General features: G+C 40.6%; 1 protein-coding gene across 1 annotated transcript in view; it reads right to left on the bottom strand.

Annotated features, from left to right (window-relative positions):
• Positions 1 to 531: 531 nt before the first annotated feature.
• The window catches only part of ACSL5 (acyl-CoA synthetase long chain family member 5), a 31,201-nt gene continuing 12,269 nt past the window's right edge, over positions 532 to 19,463 (bottom strand). Inside the window, exons 4-23 of the mRNA XM_031053884.2 lie at positions 12,443 to 12,628; positions 11,791 to 11,899; positions 11,067 to 11,131; positions 10,887 to 10,988; positions 10,458 to 10,557; positions 9,080 to 9,258; positions 8,233 to 8,265; positions 7,967 to 8,018; positions 7,338 to 7,411; positions 6,814 to 6,891; positions 6,486 to 6,620; positions 5,879 to 6,013; positions 5,707 to 5,802; positions 5,282 to 5,354; positions 4,239 to 4,327; positions 4,041 to 4,157; positions 3,461 to 3,604; positions 2,389 to 2,490; positions 1,937 to 2,008; positions 532 to 1,508 (exon numbers count right to left, since the gene is read on the bottom strand). Of these exons, the coding sequence (XP_030909744.2) occupies positions 1,368 to 1,508; positions 1,937 to 2,008; positions 2,389 to 2,490; positions 3,461 to 3,604; positions 4,041 to 4,157; positions 4,239 to 4,327; positions 5,282 to 5,354; positions 5,707 to 5,802; positions 5,879 to 6,013; positions 6,486 to 6,620; positions 6,814 to 6,891; positions 7,338 to 7,411; positions 7,967 to 8,018; positions 8,233 to 8,265; positions 9,080 to 9,258; positions 10,458 to 10,557; positions 10,887 to 10,988; positions 11,067 to 11,131; positions 11,791 to 11,899; positions 12,443 to 12,598 (2,052 nt within the window). The 5' untranslated portion in view covers positions 12,599 to 12,628 and the 3' untranslated portion in view covers positions 532 to 1,367. The remainder of the gene's footprint in view (positions 1,509 to 1,936; positions 2,009 to 2,388; positions 2,491 to 3,460; positions 3,605 to 4,040; positions 4,158 to 4,238; positions 4,328 to 5,281; positions 5,355 to 5,706; positions 5,803 to 5,878; positions 6,014 to 6,485; positions 6,621 to 6,813; positions 6,892 to 7,337; positions 7,412 to 7,966; positions 8,019 to 8,232; positions 8,266 to 9,079; positions 9,259 to 10,457; positions 10,558 to 10,886; positions 10,989 to 11,066; positions 11,132 to 11,790; positions 11,900 to 12,442; positions 12,629 to 19,463) is intronic.

Genomic DNA, 19,463 nt, shown 5'->3' with positions numbered 1-19,463 from the left:
GATATCTGATCAAAAGCACTAAATAAAGGGTGGAACAGGCACTAGCCATGGGAACCCAGCACAGACAAGGAGAACTGGCATAGGAAAGCTACATGTACTCCTCCCCTATGTAACATCTCTGTTAGCACTGCATTGCCTTTGATTGACAGAGCAGACAACTTACAGGGACAGCAGAGACAGCATGCACCAGTTGAAGACATCCTTCTAAAGACAGAGACAGTATGCATCCTGCCTGAAGAGGTTTCTAATGAAGCAGCTTTAGCCCTAGAAAATTATATCTTATGCCTTAGTTCATGTGATATGCTAAGCTGGAAGAACAAATTTGTTGAGGACTGTAGCCCATTATGCCTTACACTACAAGGAAAGTAACATCTGACTGTCATATTGCCTCATGGCTTGAGCAGTGATAACAGAGGAAACAGGGTAGCTTTCTGCAGCAGTTACATTGGAACTGCAGCTATACATAACCAGGCAGCAGTAAACTTTTCAACTGTCTGGCTGCAGCAGAGAAGTCACACACACAGGCTTTGATTTAATTGTGCAGTTACAATTTATTGCATCCTGTATCCTTAGGAATGACAGCTAAAAGTTCTGCACTTACCAACCTCAAATTTAGAAGTGTAGAGGTTTTTTAACTGCCATTGCATTTGAGAACATGTGCAAAAACTGATCCAGTGCCTCCCATACTAGAGTATAAACTATGTTTGCCTTAGACACAAGTACTTTGTAAACTGGTTGACGTCCAACTATTCATTAAAAACAGCCTGTACGCTGTGGTCCAGGGTTAGGAGCAGGAAATTCATGTCTGTATTTGCTGAACAAATGTTAAGTTCCAATTCAAACTGTGACACATCAAGTTGAGACAGGTATCCCAAGTAGACTAGCATCCCAAGTGAAAATTGAAGTGTTATTTTCCTGCACTTGGTTTTGGAACCATCTCCCCCCACCCAAAACATAACTTCATGAAAAAGTTCAGTCTGATTGCAGATCAATCCACAAAAGGTCACAATGGAGGTTATAGCTGGAGCAGGAAAACAAGGATTTGCTTTTGACAGTGAGATGTGCACACAGCTGTCTTTTAAAGGCTGAGGGCCTTAAGTGGTCTTGCATTTCAGTCACAGTCCAAGGAAGACCAAAGCTCTGTCTCTGCCCAGACAGCTGATGCTCAGTCCTGCACCATGTGAACACTGCCAGTTGTCAGTTATACTACAGCCATCTTCATCTGAAAGTCATCTTTCCCAGGATACCAGAAAAAAATACATTGAAGTTCTCCTTGCTCCCCTCCACTCATGCCTGTGTCCTCCATAGGTCATGTAGTGTCACAGATTCACGTGGATACTCCATGCAGTTTAATTTAAACCAGCCACTTACTCCTCTGCACTTGTATAGAGGGCCTCAATCTGCTTCTGGAAGAGTTTAACAAGCTCTGCTCGCTTTGCCTTCAGCGTTGGTGTCAAGAGTCCGTTTTCTACAGAGAACATCTCTGTGTGGATGTACAGGTCTTTAACCTGTTAAAAGAAAGTATTTTAGCAACTGCATTTACACAGTTACTTAGGGGATAAACAGTTCCTGTCACCTTCCTTGAGCTCAGTGCAATGACTCAGTCTCAGGAGTTGCCATTAGATAAACTGGTTTATTTTTTCATGAGCTCAAACTCCTTTAGGCTGACACAGCAAGAGGAGAGGCTGGAACCACAGTACAGCTCCTGCAGCCTATGGTGAATCTCCACTCCATCCCCTGGCAATTACTACTGTTGCCCTGTACAGCCACCTGTTTGCTGATCAGAAGTCACTGTTTCACCGCCTGCTTTGATCAGTTGTCTGGGGCAGCTGTCTTAGGTCCCATTCTGACACAGCCAGTATCAGGAATGAAGACTTCCCAGCCATTGTATTAGCAATGCAAGTGCTTGTGACAGGCAGGATGTAGAAGTACTCACTTGTTCAAAGGATTTAAGGCCAGCCTCTTTCCCCAGTTTGACCATATCTTCTAAGATAGCTTTCTTCACTGTCTAGAAGAAACAGAGCATGAAGAGAGTGGGCAAAGCTGCCACTTTGTAATTGCAATTCAAGACCATACCGATTGCCCAGTCAGTGAAAACTAAGGTTGGCAAGAATACATGTACATATTTCAACAGTCAAGATTTATCGTGTTAAGGCCACTGTGACCTCACATCTTCTCATTAGAAAAGCAGCAGTGATAGCCCTTGAAACATCAAAAAACACCTATACTTGGTTCCAGTTTTTAATGTAAGTCTGCTTGCATCACTCACCTGGTATTGAGCCAATTTAATTTACAAAAAGGGAAGGTAGAATGAAGTCAAATCAATGCAAGACTGGACTTCAGAATTAAGTTCTATCTACAAGCCACTAAAAACATTAAGCTACTCACTGGATTTTTGCAGAGGTCTTCATAGGAACCTTTTACTCCTAGTTTTGCTGCAAATTCTGGAAGTGTCTCAGGATCAGGAACCACTATTCCTATTAGAAAAGACTGAAAACAAGTGGAAGTAGTCATGTCGAGACCAGGAAAAGACATGTGAAATTATGTGTGATTAATTGTAGACAATGTCTCTATAAACAAGCCACATTGTAGCCTCATCTGTTCCAGGAGTTTGGAAGGTAGCTACACAGATTTTAAGTCACTTAGACAGCAGTAAATGTACTAATGCAGGGGGTTTTGTGTGCTAAATGTTCCAGCAATTGCTTTTGGCTGATTTAAATACTGATGAATGGCCTGTGCTAGCATATGAGAAGTGCGTGGAAAAGGAGTGGAGAAACCCTCCTCCTATGGAGAAAGGCTGAGATAGCTGGGGTTGTTCAGGCTGGAGAATAAAAGGCTCCAGGGTGACCTTATTGCAGCCTTTCAGTACTTAAAGGGGTCTTAAAAGTAAGATGGGGACAAACTTAGTAGTAGGGCCTGTTGCAACAGGACAAGGGGTAATGCTTTATACATACATCTGTGCAACTAAAAGAGGGGAGATTTATACTAAATATAAGGAAGAAATCCTTCATTGTGAGGGTGGTGTAACACTGAAACAGGTTGTCCAGAGTATAGGTGCCCCATCCCTAGAAACATTCAAGGTTAGGCTGTAGAGGGCTCTGAGCAGCCTGGTCTAATTGAAACATCCCTGCTCACTGCAGGGGGATTGGACTAGATGACTTTTAAAGGTCCCTTCCAACTCAAACTACTCCATGATTCTAAATTCTCCAGAGCTGACCTGACATACTTATTGCACACAAGCATGTAATTAGCCTTTACCCAGAGCTTGAAATCAAGCTCTCCTTTTCTCTGGTATCAATTGGGAAGGCTATAGGTCTGAGCAAATAGCCCTATAAACATGGCACTCTGGGGAGCAGATCTTGTTCAAAGACTCTCTTGCATGTGGATACCCTTGTACCTGATCTTCTAGAATTCATTGAGGGAGGAATCTTGCAAGATCCTCTCTCCTAACATCACTTACCCTCAGGCTTTCCCCGTGTACAAAGACCTGGGCTACAGGAGCACTTCTGACATAGACATTTTCTATCTTCTCTGGAGCAATGTATTCTCCTTGTGCAAGTTTAAATATATTCTTCTTCCTATCTATGATCTTCAACGTTCCATTCTAGAAGTTAAAGAAAGCCATTAGTTTCAAGCCTGTCTTGCTTTTATAAGATAATAGGTTAGGGTTTGTTGCATGAAAGGCACATACTAGTCTGGAACTGGTGTCTCTATAGACAGAAGGAGGCACTTGGTCTAAATTCTCCAGTTGGCTCAGGACATGATTAGATAGCTCCTTAATTCTTCTCTGAGAGAAACCAAGATACCTTGCTGCACTTCACTGTGGAAGTGACAGTGTTAATTACTGGCCTAGCAGGTGTTATTTGAGATCTTGTAACCTAATTGGTCTTTGGAGCTTTGCCTGGAGTTACTTTGGGAATGATCATAAAATACTGTGTAAGGCTTTTATCTTAGAACTTATTTCTCCAGCTTTTTCAGATTACTGTGAACGAGCCAGGAACTCATATCCAAGGAGTGGTTTGTATTAAACAGTTACTCACTGGCAACCACCTCCCTATGTCTCCAGTGTGGAGCCATCCATCTTTATCAATTGCTTCTGCTGTCTTCTCAGGGTCCTTCAGATAACCCTTAAACACATTTGGTCCTTTAATGCAGACCTGTAGCAAGCACAGAACATTGTTAGTCAACAGTGTCTTGCATTCCAGTATTTCCTGACACATACAGGAGATATCACTCACCTCGCCTTCATTGTTAGAAGAGAAGTAGTTCATTTCTTCCACATCATCTAGTTTTATGATATTACAAACCAGAGGGGGTCCAACATGGCCTAAAAAAGCAAACCCCCAAAAAAACCCAAAGAAGCAAAAGATAGTTATGGTTTGGGAGTTCTGCTAACTGTTGAACTTATTTGGTCTAAAACTACAAAGCCTAGGTATTTAAGTAATATGAGAGAACTCAGATGCCCCCAACATATGAAAGGCCTCAGCAATGGTAGATACTTAATGGCACTTTATTCACTGCTTTAACAAGAACCAGTACAGTTTAAAGGATTCTGACACTAAACACTTAAGAAAGTTATTGGAATGCCATTTTCAGGCAATTAGCTGCTATTTATCTTGCATTAAGTATCAATTATTACAACCATTTATTGGTGCAATTAACCACAGCAACCATGTAGCACACCTGCCTCCACTGGATTCCCTCATAGGCCATGGTATTCACTTGCATTTAATCCTCATTATGCTCTTTATGTAGCTATTACATTACCAAACATAATAACTAGAGCTTGAATTTAGAATACCCAGTATTAAAACATCCTTGCTAATAAGAAAGCCAAATCATCAAGGTCAGGTGGTCATTCAGGAAAATAGTCAAGTATCATGTCTGATATTTTAGTCATTATTCTTGGAGTAAAACAAGTTACTTGGGAGCTAAAGCTAGCTTCTTAGAGACATTTGGGAAATCCTCATCCAGTTTTTCCAGCTCTGTACAGCCAATCTTTTCCTGTACACAGATAGGACCTAAGCAGATCTACATCACTTAGACATAGTGTGACATGAGAGATCCTCATGTACTTGAGTCCTCACTCAAGGACTAAACTACTTGAGTCAAGATTTTATATCTGTTAAGCATACAGGTAACTGTTACTACTAAGAATCACTCTAAAGATAAGTACCCAGGGATTTAACTTTCATTTAACAAAAATCAGTAGAGCACCTAAGCTTGAGTGCCACTTCCTGCTGACAGATATGGGAGAGTTTCCAAGTCTCATCTACTATACCTGTTGTCCAGTCTCCAGGCATTGAGAAAGTGCATCCAGCTGAACATTCAGTCTGGCCATAAGCTTCAAAGATCTGTGTAAGAAAGGAGGAATATTCTTTGAACATCAAACCACTGGTGTGAAAGAGCTAAGTTTCAAGTATGCCTGTGTTCAAGTCTTAGGAAGGAAGCCAAGACTTCTTGGTCTTATTGGTGCAACCAAATGTTCATGTTTACCTAGCCAAACCTTGCTTTGGTCACCTAATTTTCAGAACAGGACAACTGTGTTCTCAAATGTACTACACTGGTAGCCTGTTGAGCTTATCAAGCAGCCTGTAAATACTGAAGACTGACAGCAATCTTCCCTGAACAAGCTGGGCTGGACCACAGCTCTATTGATGGTCACTTATTCGGGCATAATCAAACATAAGCAAAACCTCATCTTACCTGACAGCCTAATGCTGCTCTAAGAAATGTCAGGACAGAGGGAGATATAGGAGCTGCGCCTGTTACCATTATACGTACTCTTCCACCCATGATTTCCTACAAGTGAAACAGAAGCCATCAGATCTTCCAGTTCTACATGGCTCACCTGGCATTTACACCTAGAATACCTTACCTGAACTCTTTTGAAGATTAACTTATCCCAAATGCTGTCATTACGAATTATGCCCTGTTTTATTTCAGCCATCTTCATAATCACAGCAAAGTTTAACAGGCAGCGTTTCACTGGGCTCTTTGCACCACTTTGTATCTGCAAAGGAATGTATTGATGACTCTTGGGTTTAACACTCACATCTGTACATCCTGTTCTTGTTTATGAGGAGTCACCATATCTTTGATATTCTTGAGTCCATCTTCACTACTGCCATGGTCTGGGCTATGAACCAAGGGACAACACTAATCTGTGTTACAGCTGACATATTCAGCTCATATCTTTGATGGACAGAGATCCTTCTAGCTTTGAACTTGCTTCATTTGCATTCCAAAGTAAATGAACATCTCATCTTTGAACAGCAACAGGCTTAGCCCAGTCATGACTGGATATGCTGTTCTTATACTCCAGGTCATAGGGCTCTTTCCATCTCCTCAGAAAGGATTTTAAAGAATTCTTCCTGCTAAGGAGTAATTTACTAGTGGTGATGATGCATTCAATATTCATTTAAACTTGTATCTTGCTTAGATATATGAACATGAAGATGATTTAGCTAAAATTGCCCACATACCTTGTCATATATTCTATTGAGCAGTCTTGGTACAACTGGAAATAGTGTTGGCTTCAAGGTTTTCATATCGTCTGTTAGGAACTTGATGTCCCCTTGGAAGAAGCCCACTTTTGCTCCACAGCTGTAGACCACAGTCTGAAAATTGACCAAACAAGTCAAGGGTAATTCCTAGCTTCATTAGCCATAATTATTGTCTATGGAAAGCAGCATGATTTTTGGTGCCCAGTGGCATGAAAGTTCTATTGCAAATAGCTTTTGAGAAAATACAGGCCATTGTACCTTTTACTATTTGATTTATAGAAGTTCAGATGCGTATATCTGTACATACCTGTACAACTCTCTCAAACATGTGAGCCAAGGGAAGGTAGGATATGACAACATCTGAACTTGTAATCTCAACTGTGTTCTAGAGGGGAAAGAAACAGATGTAGGTCAGCACTTCCTATGCCTTCTTGAGTTAGTTAAGTAAACAGCAAGTATAGTTTGGATCAGTTTGAGTACTTTCAAATAGACACTTCAATGACTGAAGCAACCCAAATCATCCATCACTTCTTCAACATTTGCAGCTGTAACTCTGCCATAGTAGATCAACATAGTTTTTTGGCAAGACTTGTAATAGTGTAGTTTGATACTCTTGGCACTTAGGACTGACTCATTCTAGAATAACTTCTGTGTGGAAGTTCTTGTTCAAGGTTAAATCAAGTATCTTGCAATACCATTGTCCCATTGATATATGGACATTTGGGAAAATATGAGTTTGCTGCAAGTGAGTGGTTTGCAGAAATGCCCAGATTAAAGCTAGTTCCATGACTGAGTGACACAGCCTAAAGGTCACCATTAGCAGTAGCCTACCTCTGTGCATCTAAGGAAGGCAGCAGCATTTGAAACAACATTCTCATGTGTCAGCATGGCTCCTTTAGGGTTACCTTTGGAGAGATCAAGCAAAGGTCACTGTGACTCTGACTGCTTATGCTGTCAGTTTCCCTTGTCTTCTTCGACTCAGTTTGAGCTATGTTTGTATTAGGTTTAGTCATAGCATGCTTTGTCTTAAGAGATCACAAATATGCCTCATCTTGGGCACTTTCAGCTAGGGATATTATATAAAGGGAAGGTCTATTGAACCAGCAGAGTAACCAGGAGTAACACTGAGAATGCTACAAGATATTTCTCTAGGCCCCATGGATCAGAATACATACCCTATGAAAAATAGAGTCTTAACGTTAAAGATTGACTGTTTAACTGTATAAGACAACATGGATTTGGCTATTCTTCTCCCCAGCTCTAAGGAGCTTTGTCTTAGTATACTTGACTTGTAGCAACAATCTCCCAAGTAAAACTGAAGTAGTTGGCTGACACTGTTCTTATTTACTATTTTACTTCTGTGTTGTTATAATTTCCTTTCATGCTGCAAAGCTATTTTTTCAGCCCAGGGAGTTTATTGTAGTGGGGAAGCACTACTATATATATATTTATTCTCTTACCTGTGGTTCCACTGGTAAAACACACAATGCAAAGATCTTTAGGCTTTGGAGGCTAAAGGGAAAAACCACAAAGTTAACAGGGTAAGGATTATGTTTATTATTTATGTATCATATTTAAATTATCATTTACATACTCATCCTAAAGTGGGATGAACTAAGAATTCTGTTTAGAAACAGAAAGCCAGCTTCCTCTACTAGCAGCATGGCAAAAGGTCTTTGAAAAGACTACATTTACAGGTTTTTAACTGTTCCACAGAGATACTTACCACTGGTTCTCTGATGTTGTTTCTTCCAAGCTCCTATGTTAGAGAGAAAACACAGCTTAACAACTGCAACAGAAATACATAGAATCATAGAACCATAGAATAGTTTGGGTTGGAAAGGACCTTAAGATCACCCAGTTCCAACCCCCCTGCCATGGGCAGGGACACCTCACACTAAACCATGTCACCAAAGGCTTCGTCCAACCTGGCCTTGTACAACAGTAGATAAAGGGGTAATTGCATTCACATGCAACACTTGTTTTTACTTTGCCTCTTGATATTCTGTCTCAGGGAGAGCTGCTGGTCTTCCTGAATTTCCACAACTTGGGAAAGTGGTCTCCTGGGGTTGTGGAAAGCACAAATTAAAATGTGTAGGAAGCAGTCAGAGTTACTTAAGGAATTTGGAAGTCCTGAGTGGTGAGATTTCATTTTATTTAATGTAGGCCACATCTCTTAGACTTCGCATTTATCATCTGGAAGATTAAGCCCAGTATTGGGATGTCAAAACAGCCAGTAATTTGCACTTACAGTTCAATAATACTCAACTGTCAGCTTAAAAACCTGACAAATCCCATTACAAGTACACCATAAATTAAGCTAAGGAGGTCTTCAGTTTCATGCATACTGACTATCCACAACACGTGGACACAACTTCAGTCAATGGTTTGAACTTTGCAAGTTCATTTGGCTAAATATATCAATTTTCAAGATGACTGCTCATCAGCATTTCAGGTACAGGTGTGACAACTGGATAATGTGATCAAAGTGTCATTGTTGCCAAAAGAGATCCAGATGTCTAGATGGCAAGGTACTCCTCTGTAAGATTGAGCAGAAGCCTTTAGTCACCTACCTCAACCTCCTGCAGTGCTAGAATTTCAACTCCCACTTTAGTTCCTCTGTCCTTGAGATCTTTATCAAAGAGATCCATGAGAATGACAGTCTTCAGACATGGGGTCATTCCTTGCTCACAGTTCTCAAGCAAGACCTGTGCCTTCTCGGGCTTGTCACAGATCACTATGCTTATGTCAGCTACAGAAAAGAAATTACATTTCAGAAGTCTGTTTAGAAGACATGAGGCTAGTGACAGCTCAGCAGAACTTACATTTAGAACATAGCATTGTTTCTAAAGCCATTTGTTCATGTGGATTTAGCGGCTGGCTTGCAGTGCTATGAACATTCCTCCTACCACAGCCAAATGATTGATCAAACTTGAGATTTTGGCTATACAAAACACTGAAGAACTGAAGATGAATCTTCAGTCACAGTCAAGAGAGGCATTTAAACTCTTGATGTTATCATAAAAGCTCAAAGTTGTCTTCACAGACTGTTTAGATTTAGCAATCTTCCTCAAATCTAAAGAAATTTAGACCTAGTTGAAAGAGGTAATCAAAATAGAGTTTATGCCTCAGCTTCCCTACCTTTAGAAGAGAGTTTTGTGCAATTGCAAACACATTTCCCATTAAGTCAGCTGAGGAATTGAGTTGCCTGAACATGCCAATTCCTCATTAGCCTAGTAAGTAATAGCTGCATAGTCCCAAGGCAAGACCTGTTTGCAAGGTTTGCCAGCATAACTGTTGAAGCAATTTTGTATGGAAATCCTGTTTATGGGTTGAATCCCAGATCATCGTGACAGCAGTGGATATCCCCCCCCTCCACTCCCATATATCCTGACTGGAAGAAGAAAGCTTGAACTTGAATTCAAACTTCCTCACCAGTTTATTTTGTGATGGCATGCTAGTTGTTGGTTCTGTAGAACAACAGGCCCTAACCAGATAGGTTGAGCAGATTTAGGCATATCTTTACCCTTCCCTCCTCCACTCTTTACATCCTGCAACTTTAAATCAGAGACACACATCTAGTCTTAATTTGCATGCAAGACTGTCTGCATTGTCTGGCTGTTTGGCAATGTGGGAGTTCAGGATTGCAAAACGTCAAATAGCAAATAGTTGAGCACTTTGATTGCAGGATGATGCACAAGATCTAGCAGGTCTTCAGTGAACGTGCAGTCAATACACTAGGAGACACAGAAAAGCCACTGGCTTCTTCTAGGCATTGACCATGCCCCCTGCAAAGCAGCTTCATTTACAGAAATTAAGTGTCTATAAAAGTATATGAGCAATAAAGTTAAAGCTACTCTGATTTTTGCTTTGAATTCCCTTGAACTTCAGCCTTCTCAAAACAAAGCTTCTTAGAGAAGTCCTTATGAAATAATGAAAGTCAGTATTTACCTTTCTTAACAATATATACAATGGCCTCTGGCCCCAGAGTGTCATAGAGTGGAACAGCAACCATTGAGTAAGTGTAGCAAGCATACTCTGAAATGATCCACTGAAAAGAGAAAACAATACAGCTAAGAAAACCTAGCAGCTCAAGACAGGATTATCTGCAAATTTCATACAGCTTGACTAGCCCATGCACACAATAGTAGTGGGGGTTGTGTAAGGAGCATGTGTACATGAGATTAAGAGTAGTGAGGGTTCAAGATCATTGTATTATATGTCTGGCATGCTATGCACTTAGTCAATAATAAAGTAACTGAGAAAGAAAAGCCAGTTGTGATTGTTCCTCAAGTGGCCTCAAACTCTTTAAATACAGACCCTCCCCTCTCCCTATTGTGTCAGAATATTCTGGGAAAGAATATTCAGGTTGTTTCTTACCTCTGGCCTATTCTGAGCAAAAATGCCAATGAACTGGTTTGGCTGTGGTTTGCATCCTTTCTGCAGGAGCCCTGATCCCAGGTGTTGAGCTCTGTCCAAAACCTGTAAGACAGTTTTCCCAGACTTCAGTGTTACAAGATAGGATCCCAAATGAAATAATCTGTCATGTACAGTACTCACTTGTTTATATGTCAGCCACTGATAAGGTTGATTGGGTTTTCTGTAGCCTAAACAGCTGCCATTTCCTAAGGGAGGAGTTCAGAAAAGCAATCGTAAAGCTCAGTACTGAAGTTGCACAGCACTCCAATGCAACATTAAGTAGGAAATACATTCAGACAGACATCCAGCTAACTGCACAGAGCATGGAAATGCTGTGTCTATAGTTAACCATTCTGCCTAAGACAACATTGTAGGACTGCTCGGCTTATCCTTAAAGGCAATAGTTCCAAGATCTGGGGATATTTTCCCATTTCATAACACACGAGATTGAAATAGCTTGCAAGCTGTCACTCATTTCCATGGACAGGACCCCCCAAGTCATATGTGCACAAATTCATACCTGTTGTAAACAGGCAGTAATTTTACACTGAAAACCACACAATGAGGCAGAGCAGAGGGGTTTTCCTGCAACTCCCTCTGATGCTTAGTGTCTTCTGCCTCTTCACTGAACTCTACCATCTTAAGCTTCTGATGTTTGTTCCTGCCCAGTCTGCCAACTAAGAGTGCTTCTAAATTGGTGTGCACGTGTGGGGAATATGATCACTTGTCACTTTACCCCACAAAAGGCTAGGAAAGCTTTTACTATCCTTAATTATTACTACAGACAAGAGGCAAGGCAAAGGAGCTTGGAATAATTTTATTTACCTGTGATAGGGAAATACTAACTAGCAGATGCAAAGCTTACCAGAAGCATGCAGTCCTCTCTGGAAAACTTCATATAAGGTTTTACTATCTTCATAGTAATAAGAAAGTAGGTTATTGTCTGTCAAGAGTGCACCTCTTCTGGCTCCTCCCTAGAAAAAGAGCACAGTTATGAAACAGTGCAGAACAGATGCAGTGTCATTTGTTCCTTAGGCATTCTCCCAGCAATTTCCTTTGAAGCATTTCAATAGCTTTGCTTTGTTTAAGGAAGTCTCATTCTCCTTCCTGATTTTGATCTGCTCAGTCATATGCAAAGGAATTTTCTAAATGGCCTCTAAATGGATTAATCTTCTATTACAAGTTATTAGAGAGACCTTGACTAAGATTGAGTGTTATCACTTGCTTAGTTACATGAAGCCTAGCACCAGCCTCAAAGCTGATGCAAAGGATTTAAAATACAGAAGAAAGTCAGTGACAGCGAAGGCCACCTGTTAAAGAGACCACCTAATCCTGTTGGCAAGAGCAGCTGCTTCCTACTCTTAGTGTCTTAAGACTTCTTCTCCCCATCATACTCTTGTGTTGTACACCTGGGAGAAAAGGCTGGGTATAACAGTTTCCACCAAAACCCAGAGTCAGAATGGATCAATATTTAGATTAAGCTCAAAAATAATGTATGCCCACAAATAGAGTATTACCTCAATTCCTATTGACTGCTTGTTCAAGTCAACAGGAGGCAAAATAGGCTTTGGCCTGCTTATCACCCACAGGAAGACGCCGGCTCCAAATACAATAAGACTAATCAATGCTGGTGTTGGGAGCGGTGAGAACAAGACTTGAAGTATCCAGATCATTGTGCTGGATCAGGGGAGCCAGAGTTGAACCTGAAACAAACAGGAAATTCAGTAGACATGAGCTAGAAGCACTCACTACCCCTGATCTATGGTTCCTTCAGCAGTTTGTTAAACAATACTACAAATTATTTCATCTGTTTTCTCCTAAAGAGTCTTGGTACAATAATAAAGCATGCTTATGCAATGCTTTAAGCCTCTTAAGAGATCGCAAGTCACCTGTCCCCATTAATCTTAATCCATGCTGCATCCACCTCCACAAAAAGCTGAAGCCTGATGAAGTCAGACAAGGAACAGATGTTATTCACTGTATTGAAGAGTAAAAAACTCTGTCTGGGGGAAAAACAGTATACAATTTCACAAATTAAATATGACCAAAAAATGCCTACAGTTCAGTGATGCGAGCAGCAAAAGTAAGAAAACATTCTGCAATAGGAGGAGGTATTGCTAAAACAGCAGGGGTATTGCCAAGTTAAGTGTTTGGTACATGTCCTGCAGACTTGTATGTGTACAAGAAGTACCTTTGCGATCAGCTGCTCTTGCTGGAAAGCAGGGTTCATGCTGGATAAGTATTTCAGACAGTGAAAAATGTGTCTGGCACGAAATACAGCACAAGGCAAAACTGTTCAAGTTAGTAGGAAGCTGTGACCTAGAAGACAATGTGTGCAATGGAATTCTGGCCAGGAAACAGCAGCAGTTCTGCTGTTGCATCCTCCAGAGTCTTTCTTCAAGGACACGAAAGCAAAACCCAAAAATGCAGGATTTCTTAGAAGTGACAGGCATCTACCTCAGCCTCCTCCCTTTGAAACAAGTACTTTAAAGTGTTCTGGTATGTTTAAGGTTGAACAGCTAAGAAAATGTAGCACGGGTGACAGCTTTTTGTCTGAATCAACTCAGATTTCACCAACTTATCTTTGCTAGTGTCTAAATAGCTATGCAGGACATGACACATCACATTTTGCAAGATGAATAACCACACCCTGTCAAATTCCTTCATACAGAATCAAGGGAACACAGTCAGTAGACAGTATGTCAGCTAGAAACTAACTAAATCCCTGTCCAAGACTATCAGGCATTCTGGAGCAATGGGCTCCAGTTATCCTATAACTATAACTTCAAGAAAGTTGAAGGAATTTTCCAAAGTTAATTAATCCAGCCAGGCCCCTAAGTCAGAATTCATGTCTCTGAGCCCAGACGGACCAGAATTAGATCACCCACATCTGATTTATGGGTTTGTATATTCAGTTTCCAGTGGCTGTGTTAATCAGCAGTCCTCACATGTTCTCTGGTGACAGAAGGCATGCTTTGACTGCTCAGCATCTGTATAAGGAAGAGTATCTCAGAGGATTGTCATCAAGTCCAAGCTGCCAAATCCTGGCCGCCTACATATTTGAACAGTACTAACTCCCTAGCATTGGAACTTTTCTACTCCAAGCTTTAGTTATAATGTGCACTTCAAACTCTTGACCTTGGTTTTACGTATTGAGAGTCCCCAAAACTTGTGCTACAGAAAGAAAGGCAGGAACTGTGCCATTCTGCACTGCCTGACAGGTCCAGTCACTGGGTATATCAAACCTATGAAGCACAAACCTGGTCTTTCTGCAGCACAGAAGTCACCCGTCTCCACGCTCTTCCTTTGGGCCTTGATCAACCAAGCCTAGATTAAATAATTCCCCTAAAACCAGGTCTGCTGGTTAAGTTTACATTCAGGTCAAAGGCACGTAACAGTATAGGTTTGAGCACTGCTTTGTCTGAAGCCTGAAGGTTATTAATAAAGCAATTTGGCAATCAGCTGCTCTTCATGATTTAGACATTTGGCCTTGTAACTCATTACTGGAGCAGTTAGCAAACAGCTTTCTGTAGGTGCTTAAGCAGTATCTGGTTTATGGTGTGACTCAGCCACTTCCTCTTTTGTTAACAGGAACAAGTCACTTTTTTATAGCATGAGCACTGAGGCAGCCTGGTAGAGGCATCTCCACTTTCCAACATGAACAGGAGTTAGATATAGACTTTATTTGTTTAACTCAAAGGCCAATACTAGATCCAAGTGACAGAGCAAATCACAGTTCTACCATTTGTATGTTGGAAGCTTAGCTTGTTGGCAAAACTAGACCTTGGCACATCTATTCTCACATCTTTTCAGACAGATACCAGAGTATTCATGTTCAATTCACCTGAATTTTCATAGACTGGTTTGGGTTGGAAGGGACCTTAAAGCTCATCCAGTCCAACCCCCCCTGCCATGAGCAGGGACACCTTCCATTAAAACAACTTGCTTAAAGCTTGGGCTGTTTTCCAATCTTTTTCCATCCCTACATGGACCAAAAGGGGTTTTCACTCATAACCCTCCCCAGACATGAAGTTTTTCAATCATTAGTAAGAGAGTAGAGCTATATAAAGGCAACAGAGGAGACCACATGCCTGTACAGCTTCACTTCTTTTAATGGCTGAAGTATGCTCTCGTGTGCTCATTTTAATAGTGATTTTAAGATAATTTCCTAGAAACCAGGAAGGATTGGTTGTCTTTAGAGTATCATGCTAGAGGAATAAACAGAACTGGGGATCAGGCCTATAACACCAAGTCCTCTCCTATAACTTATTAACACTGCCTAATCAGACTGATCAGCACAGTTGTCTCAAATAGTTACTGCCTGTTACATGGCCTTATTTGACAGAAAATTAACAGAGGTCACTTGTCTGACCTTTTTGAGGTAAGGATCAGAGAACTCACTAACCCCAAATGCTCCATGCAGCAGTAGATAAGTCACTGGAAATCTTTCCATCAGGGTATTCTCATCTCCTCACTGACTCACATGCAAGGCAGTTTGTACAAAGACAACTAGCAAGAGAGCATCAGGCACTGAAAGGAAATGATGCTTGGAGCAGAGAGCTCTGAGTCCAGAGAGAACAACTGATCAAGTTGTGAAAAGCCTGAAGACAGTTAAATGCAGCAAAACTTTTGCCTTCAGATTCTAAACTGATTCCCTGAGTCTCTGGTTTCTCTTCCTCGCCATGTAAGACAGTAGCCTAATCCCACTGTAATCTAACCAGCATCCCTGTAGCTAGTCAAGGATGGTTTTCAGTTATAAGTCAAATGTATTTTTCATTTAAAGAAAGACCTGTTGATGCTTTTCTCTCTCAAGCCTCAGAACTATTATATGCTCACTTGTTTCTAGGGGTTTCTTTTGGGTTATTTTAATAGCTATCTTCATTAGCCTGCTTGCAGACTATACATGACAGTCAAAACCCAACATCCTTTAAAGCTACAGAAGTCAGTGTTGTGCCAAAAGAAAAGCATAGATACCTAGATCTTGTCTGCAATACATAAAAATAAAAATGTTTTTCATATCTGACAGGCTATTTTTAATTCCTCTACTTTATTAACTGTTTTGCTTTTACTTTCCAACCCTGTTTCCTCAGATGGGCTTTAGTCACTGCTATCAATGTACACAGGGTGTGTTATTCAAGATGTGAAAAGAGACTTGTCAGCAAATTTGTCTCAGTTCCCAGTATTAGGACAGTTGCTTCCTATGCCAACAGCTTCTACTGCAACTTCTCAAATCCAAGTCATTGCTAGTTAATCATCACTGGTATCCTCCAAAAGCTACTTAATCCTGTTGCCCTCGAAGCAGAAGAACGAGCAGAGAAGGTACAAGTTCCTGCCCATGGGAAGAGAACAGCTCTACCCTAGATCTGTTCTCTAGAGCAACTACAACCAGAGTTAAACCCACAAATCCAAATGTCCTATGCATTCATAATACCCAATCTATATCAGCTAGGTGAAAACTCAACTCAGTGCAGCATGAGCCAAAGCCACAGCAATTTTGACAGACACCAGCTTGCACTACAGGGCAGGTCTGAGGACCAGCTGCTTTCTTAAGCATGCAGGGATGAAGTGCTGGGAACCCCCAAGTTCCAAAGGGCTCAGCTCCCAGTGACCAGATAGATATAAAATGCACAGGGTGTCTCAAACCAGATGTAGGCCTCTTGTGCAATATGACACTAGACAGTTAAAGTATACGTGGATTGTCTGCCCTGATCAACGGTCAGGGATAAGACACACTAGGCTCCAGAGTGCAAAGGCTTAGTTTTTATCAAAAGAGATTACAGTGATACCATTTACACCCTTGGGTCCAGGAGTGCATGTTCTCATTTCTACCATACCCCACGGCTCCTTAGTCTCTACAGCAATTCCTTCAGTAACTAAAAGGAAGGAAACAGTTATTCCCTATTCTCTCCCAGGCAGGAGATTCTCTCCACTGCAGAGTGATTGAACTTTGTGCTTCCAAACATATAAGTATGAAGAAAGAAAACTCAATCACAGTACTTCTTTAAGGACAGCAAAGCAATGACAAAACTCATACAATTTCAAAAGAAATGGTCATACACTGCTTAGGAAAATGCTTTCTAGAATTTTCCCTAAGAAACAGTTTGCATATGCTTTTGAGGTGATCTCAAGAATTTGTTGATTTGCATTAGTAAGGTAACATGTAAGAGTATGGACTCTTTCCAAGCTGGAAGAGCATAGCTAACTACACTGGGGTTGCTTTAGATAGCCTACTTTTTACATGTGCCTACACAGTGCAACCTTTGCTTAGTGCCCTGCAGATGTGAGCCATTGTGCCAGTTCTTGCTCCTTGGAAGCATTATATCCCACTTTCCTCTAGCAGCAAGGACAAGCCTTGTGTCCTGCAGGGCTTAGGAGCACCTAACTTTTAGCATCCAGAAAGAAGCTAAAGTGTAAAAGCTCAGCAGTGACTGCTGAACAGAGCCACATAAAAACCACCAAACCAATCCACAGTAATTTGCAATAAGCCTAAGTTAGGCTTTGTTTTGAGAGTACCTCTTGTGAAAGTCAGAGACAAACAGTTCAAGTACCCTTTGATCTTGACTGAGAAGGACTCTGTGCAAGGGGGGGGAAAGAATGAGGCCTCAATAATTTACTTTCGGGAAGTAGAGTGCTCTGTGGTTTCAGAGTGTATGTTACAGGCTGTTTCTGGGCCTTGCTCATGAAACCTACTGACATCAGAGCTTCATTATACTTCAAGAGAAAGACTATTTTTTAGAAATAATTTTACTGCATCTGGTATTACTATCCCTCTATCAGGAGAGTAGCAACACCACAACACTGCTTAGTACTAGAAGTTTTGCCAGCTAAACTGAAAAGTCGAGCTTTCAGGTATTTTTCTATATCAGATTTTCTCCTTGAAAGTGACCTATTCAGAAACAGAACACATGCAACTATCCCTTTGAGACTTTGAAAAGTTAAGGAAAGTAGTCAATAAGAAGTTTTGTTACTGCTTATCTATTAGATAATACAGGACCAGGTTCCAGCAAAACATAATTTCCTATTAATATAATGTTGATGCATATATCTCTAGATGTTCAGCAAACACAACTTAGAGAGCTAGAACTTGAAAACTCACACAGAACTCTTAAGAAAGCTAGAACATCAGCATCAAGCACATTACATAGCTTACATATAGCCATACAGACAAAAAGTACCACTAAAAATTTTCAGATGCTACTGTATTTTATCACTACATATTATCACAGTACTTACATGCTTGCTCTTTGCTCTTCATGGTGTACATGAACTTAACTTAGCCTAAGATTCACATTTGTTCCCAGTAGCACACTACCAAAGATATCCTATCAGTCTCCTGAAAGAGCTCATTATCTTGGACTCTACAGCTAATCACCACACCTGCACACAAGTTACAATAAAGCCCATGTAAGTAACAACAAGCAATGCCATCAGCAATAAAGGAAATAAAAGTAGAAGCTCATTACTTATACAGAAAACACTTCAGAATAAATACAGGGAACCAGTAATCAAGAACACCTACCATTGTGAAGATGGGGAGGAAAACCAATGTCTTTTCCTTAAGTAAAAGGGAGTCTTACCAACACAATAACAAACTAGCACCAATTAGGTAGCACTCATTAAAACCTACAGCAAGTATCCTCTCCCTGATTTAAATAAATCAGCAAGCAGAAAAGCATTCTGGGAAGGGAACAGATAAATGGGAGGAACTTGCACATGGGAACTGGAGTGGTAAGAGAAAAAATAATATAGAGGAAGTCGTTGAGTTTTTTCTCTGTTGATGAAAAGAGCTTGAGGTTTGCGTGTTTTTGAATAGCCAAGTGAGAAGTAGAACAAGCCCTATTGAAGCAGGATTTATCATTTATTGCTTCTAATCTATTTTCTGTGTGTATAAAACTGTACTTTCAATAATAGCAATTTTCATCCTATAGCAGAGCTTTGTAACTTGTGGTATTGAAAAAATTGCTTTGGGTACAGTATTTCTCATATACTGCTGTAATGTATTTGCTAGTGGGTTGGATCCCCATTTCTGCTGCTGGTTTTGGCTTACTGGGTTTTAGTGCTTTTCTTGTTTTGTTTTGCGATTTGGTTGGTTGGGGTTATTTTTTGTCCCCAAAGCTACCTGCTGTTTTTCTGCTGTGGTATAGACTTACATATGCGTAATTATTTGCACAACATAACAGTGAATCACGTTTCAGTCTTCAGTTTTGTTTCCTGCTATGACAAGGTTTTTCTTTGTGGTTTTGCAGTTGCATTTCTTCACTTAAAAGTTGAACAGTTTATAGCTGCTGCAGTTTCGTTTTTCTCTTTGATGCTTGTTTAATATAACTGTAACTTTGCAGCAAGTTTGCAGGGGTGAGAAAACAGCAGCTTTTCCTATCTCTCTTCTTTAGTACCTTGACCTCAGGTCTTGGAATTGTTTTCCCACTTAACAATTAGCCCATATGAAAGTTTTCTTTTATGTTGCATGGTTTCAGTTTAATCTGCTTAGCCAGACTAAGCGTATCTGTGATGGAATAACATGGCACGTATGTGCATAGA

The sequence above is a fragment of the Melopsittacus undulatus genome, chromosome 4 (assembly GCF_012275295.1).
Source record: "Melopsittacus undulatus isolate bMelUnd1 chromosome 4, bMelUnd1.mat.Z, whole genome shotgun sequence".
Lineage (NCBI taxonomy): Eukaryota > Metazoa > Chordata > Aves > Psittaciformes > Psittaculidae > Melopsittacus > Melopsittacus undulatus.
This window is presented reverse-complemented; position numbering and strand designations above follow the sequence as displayed.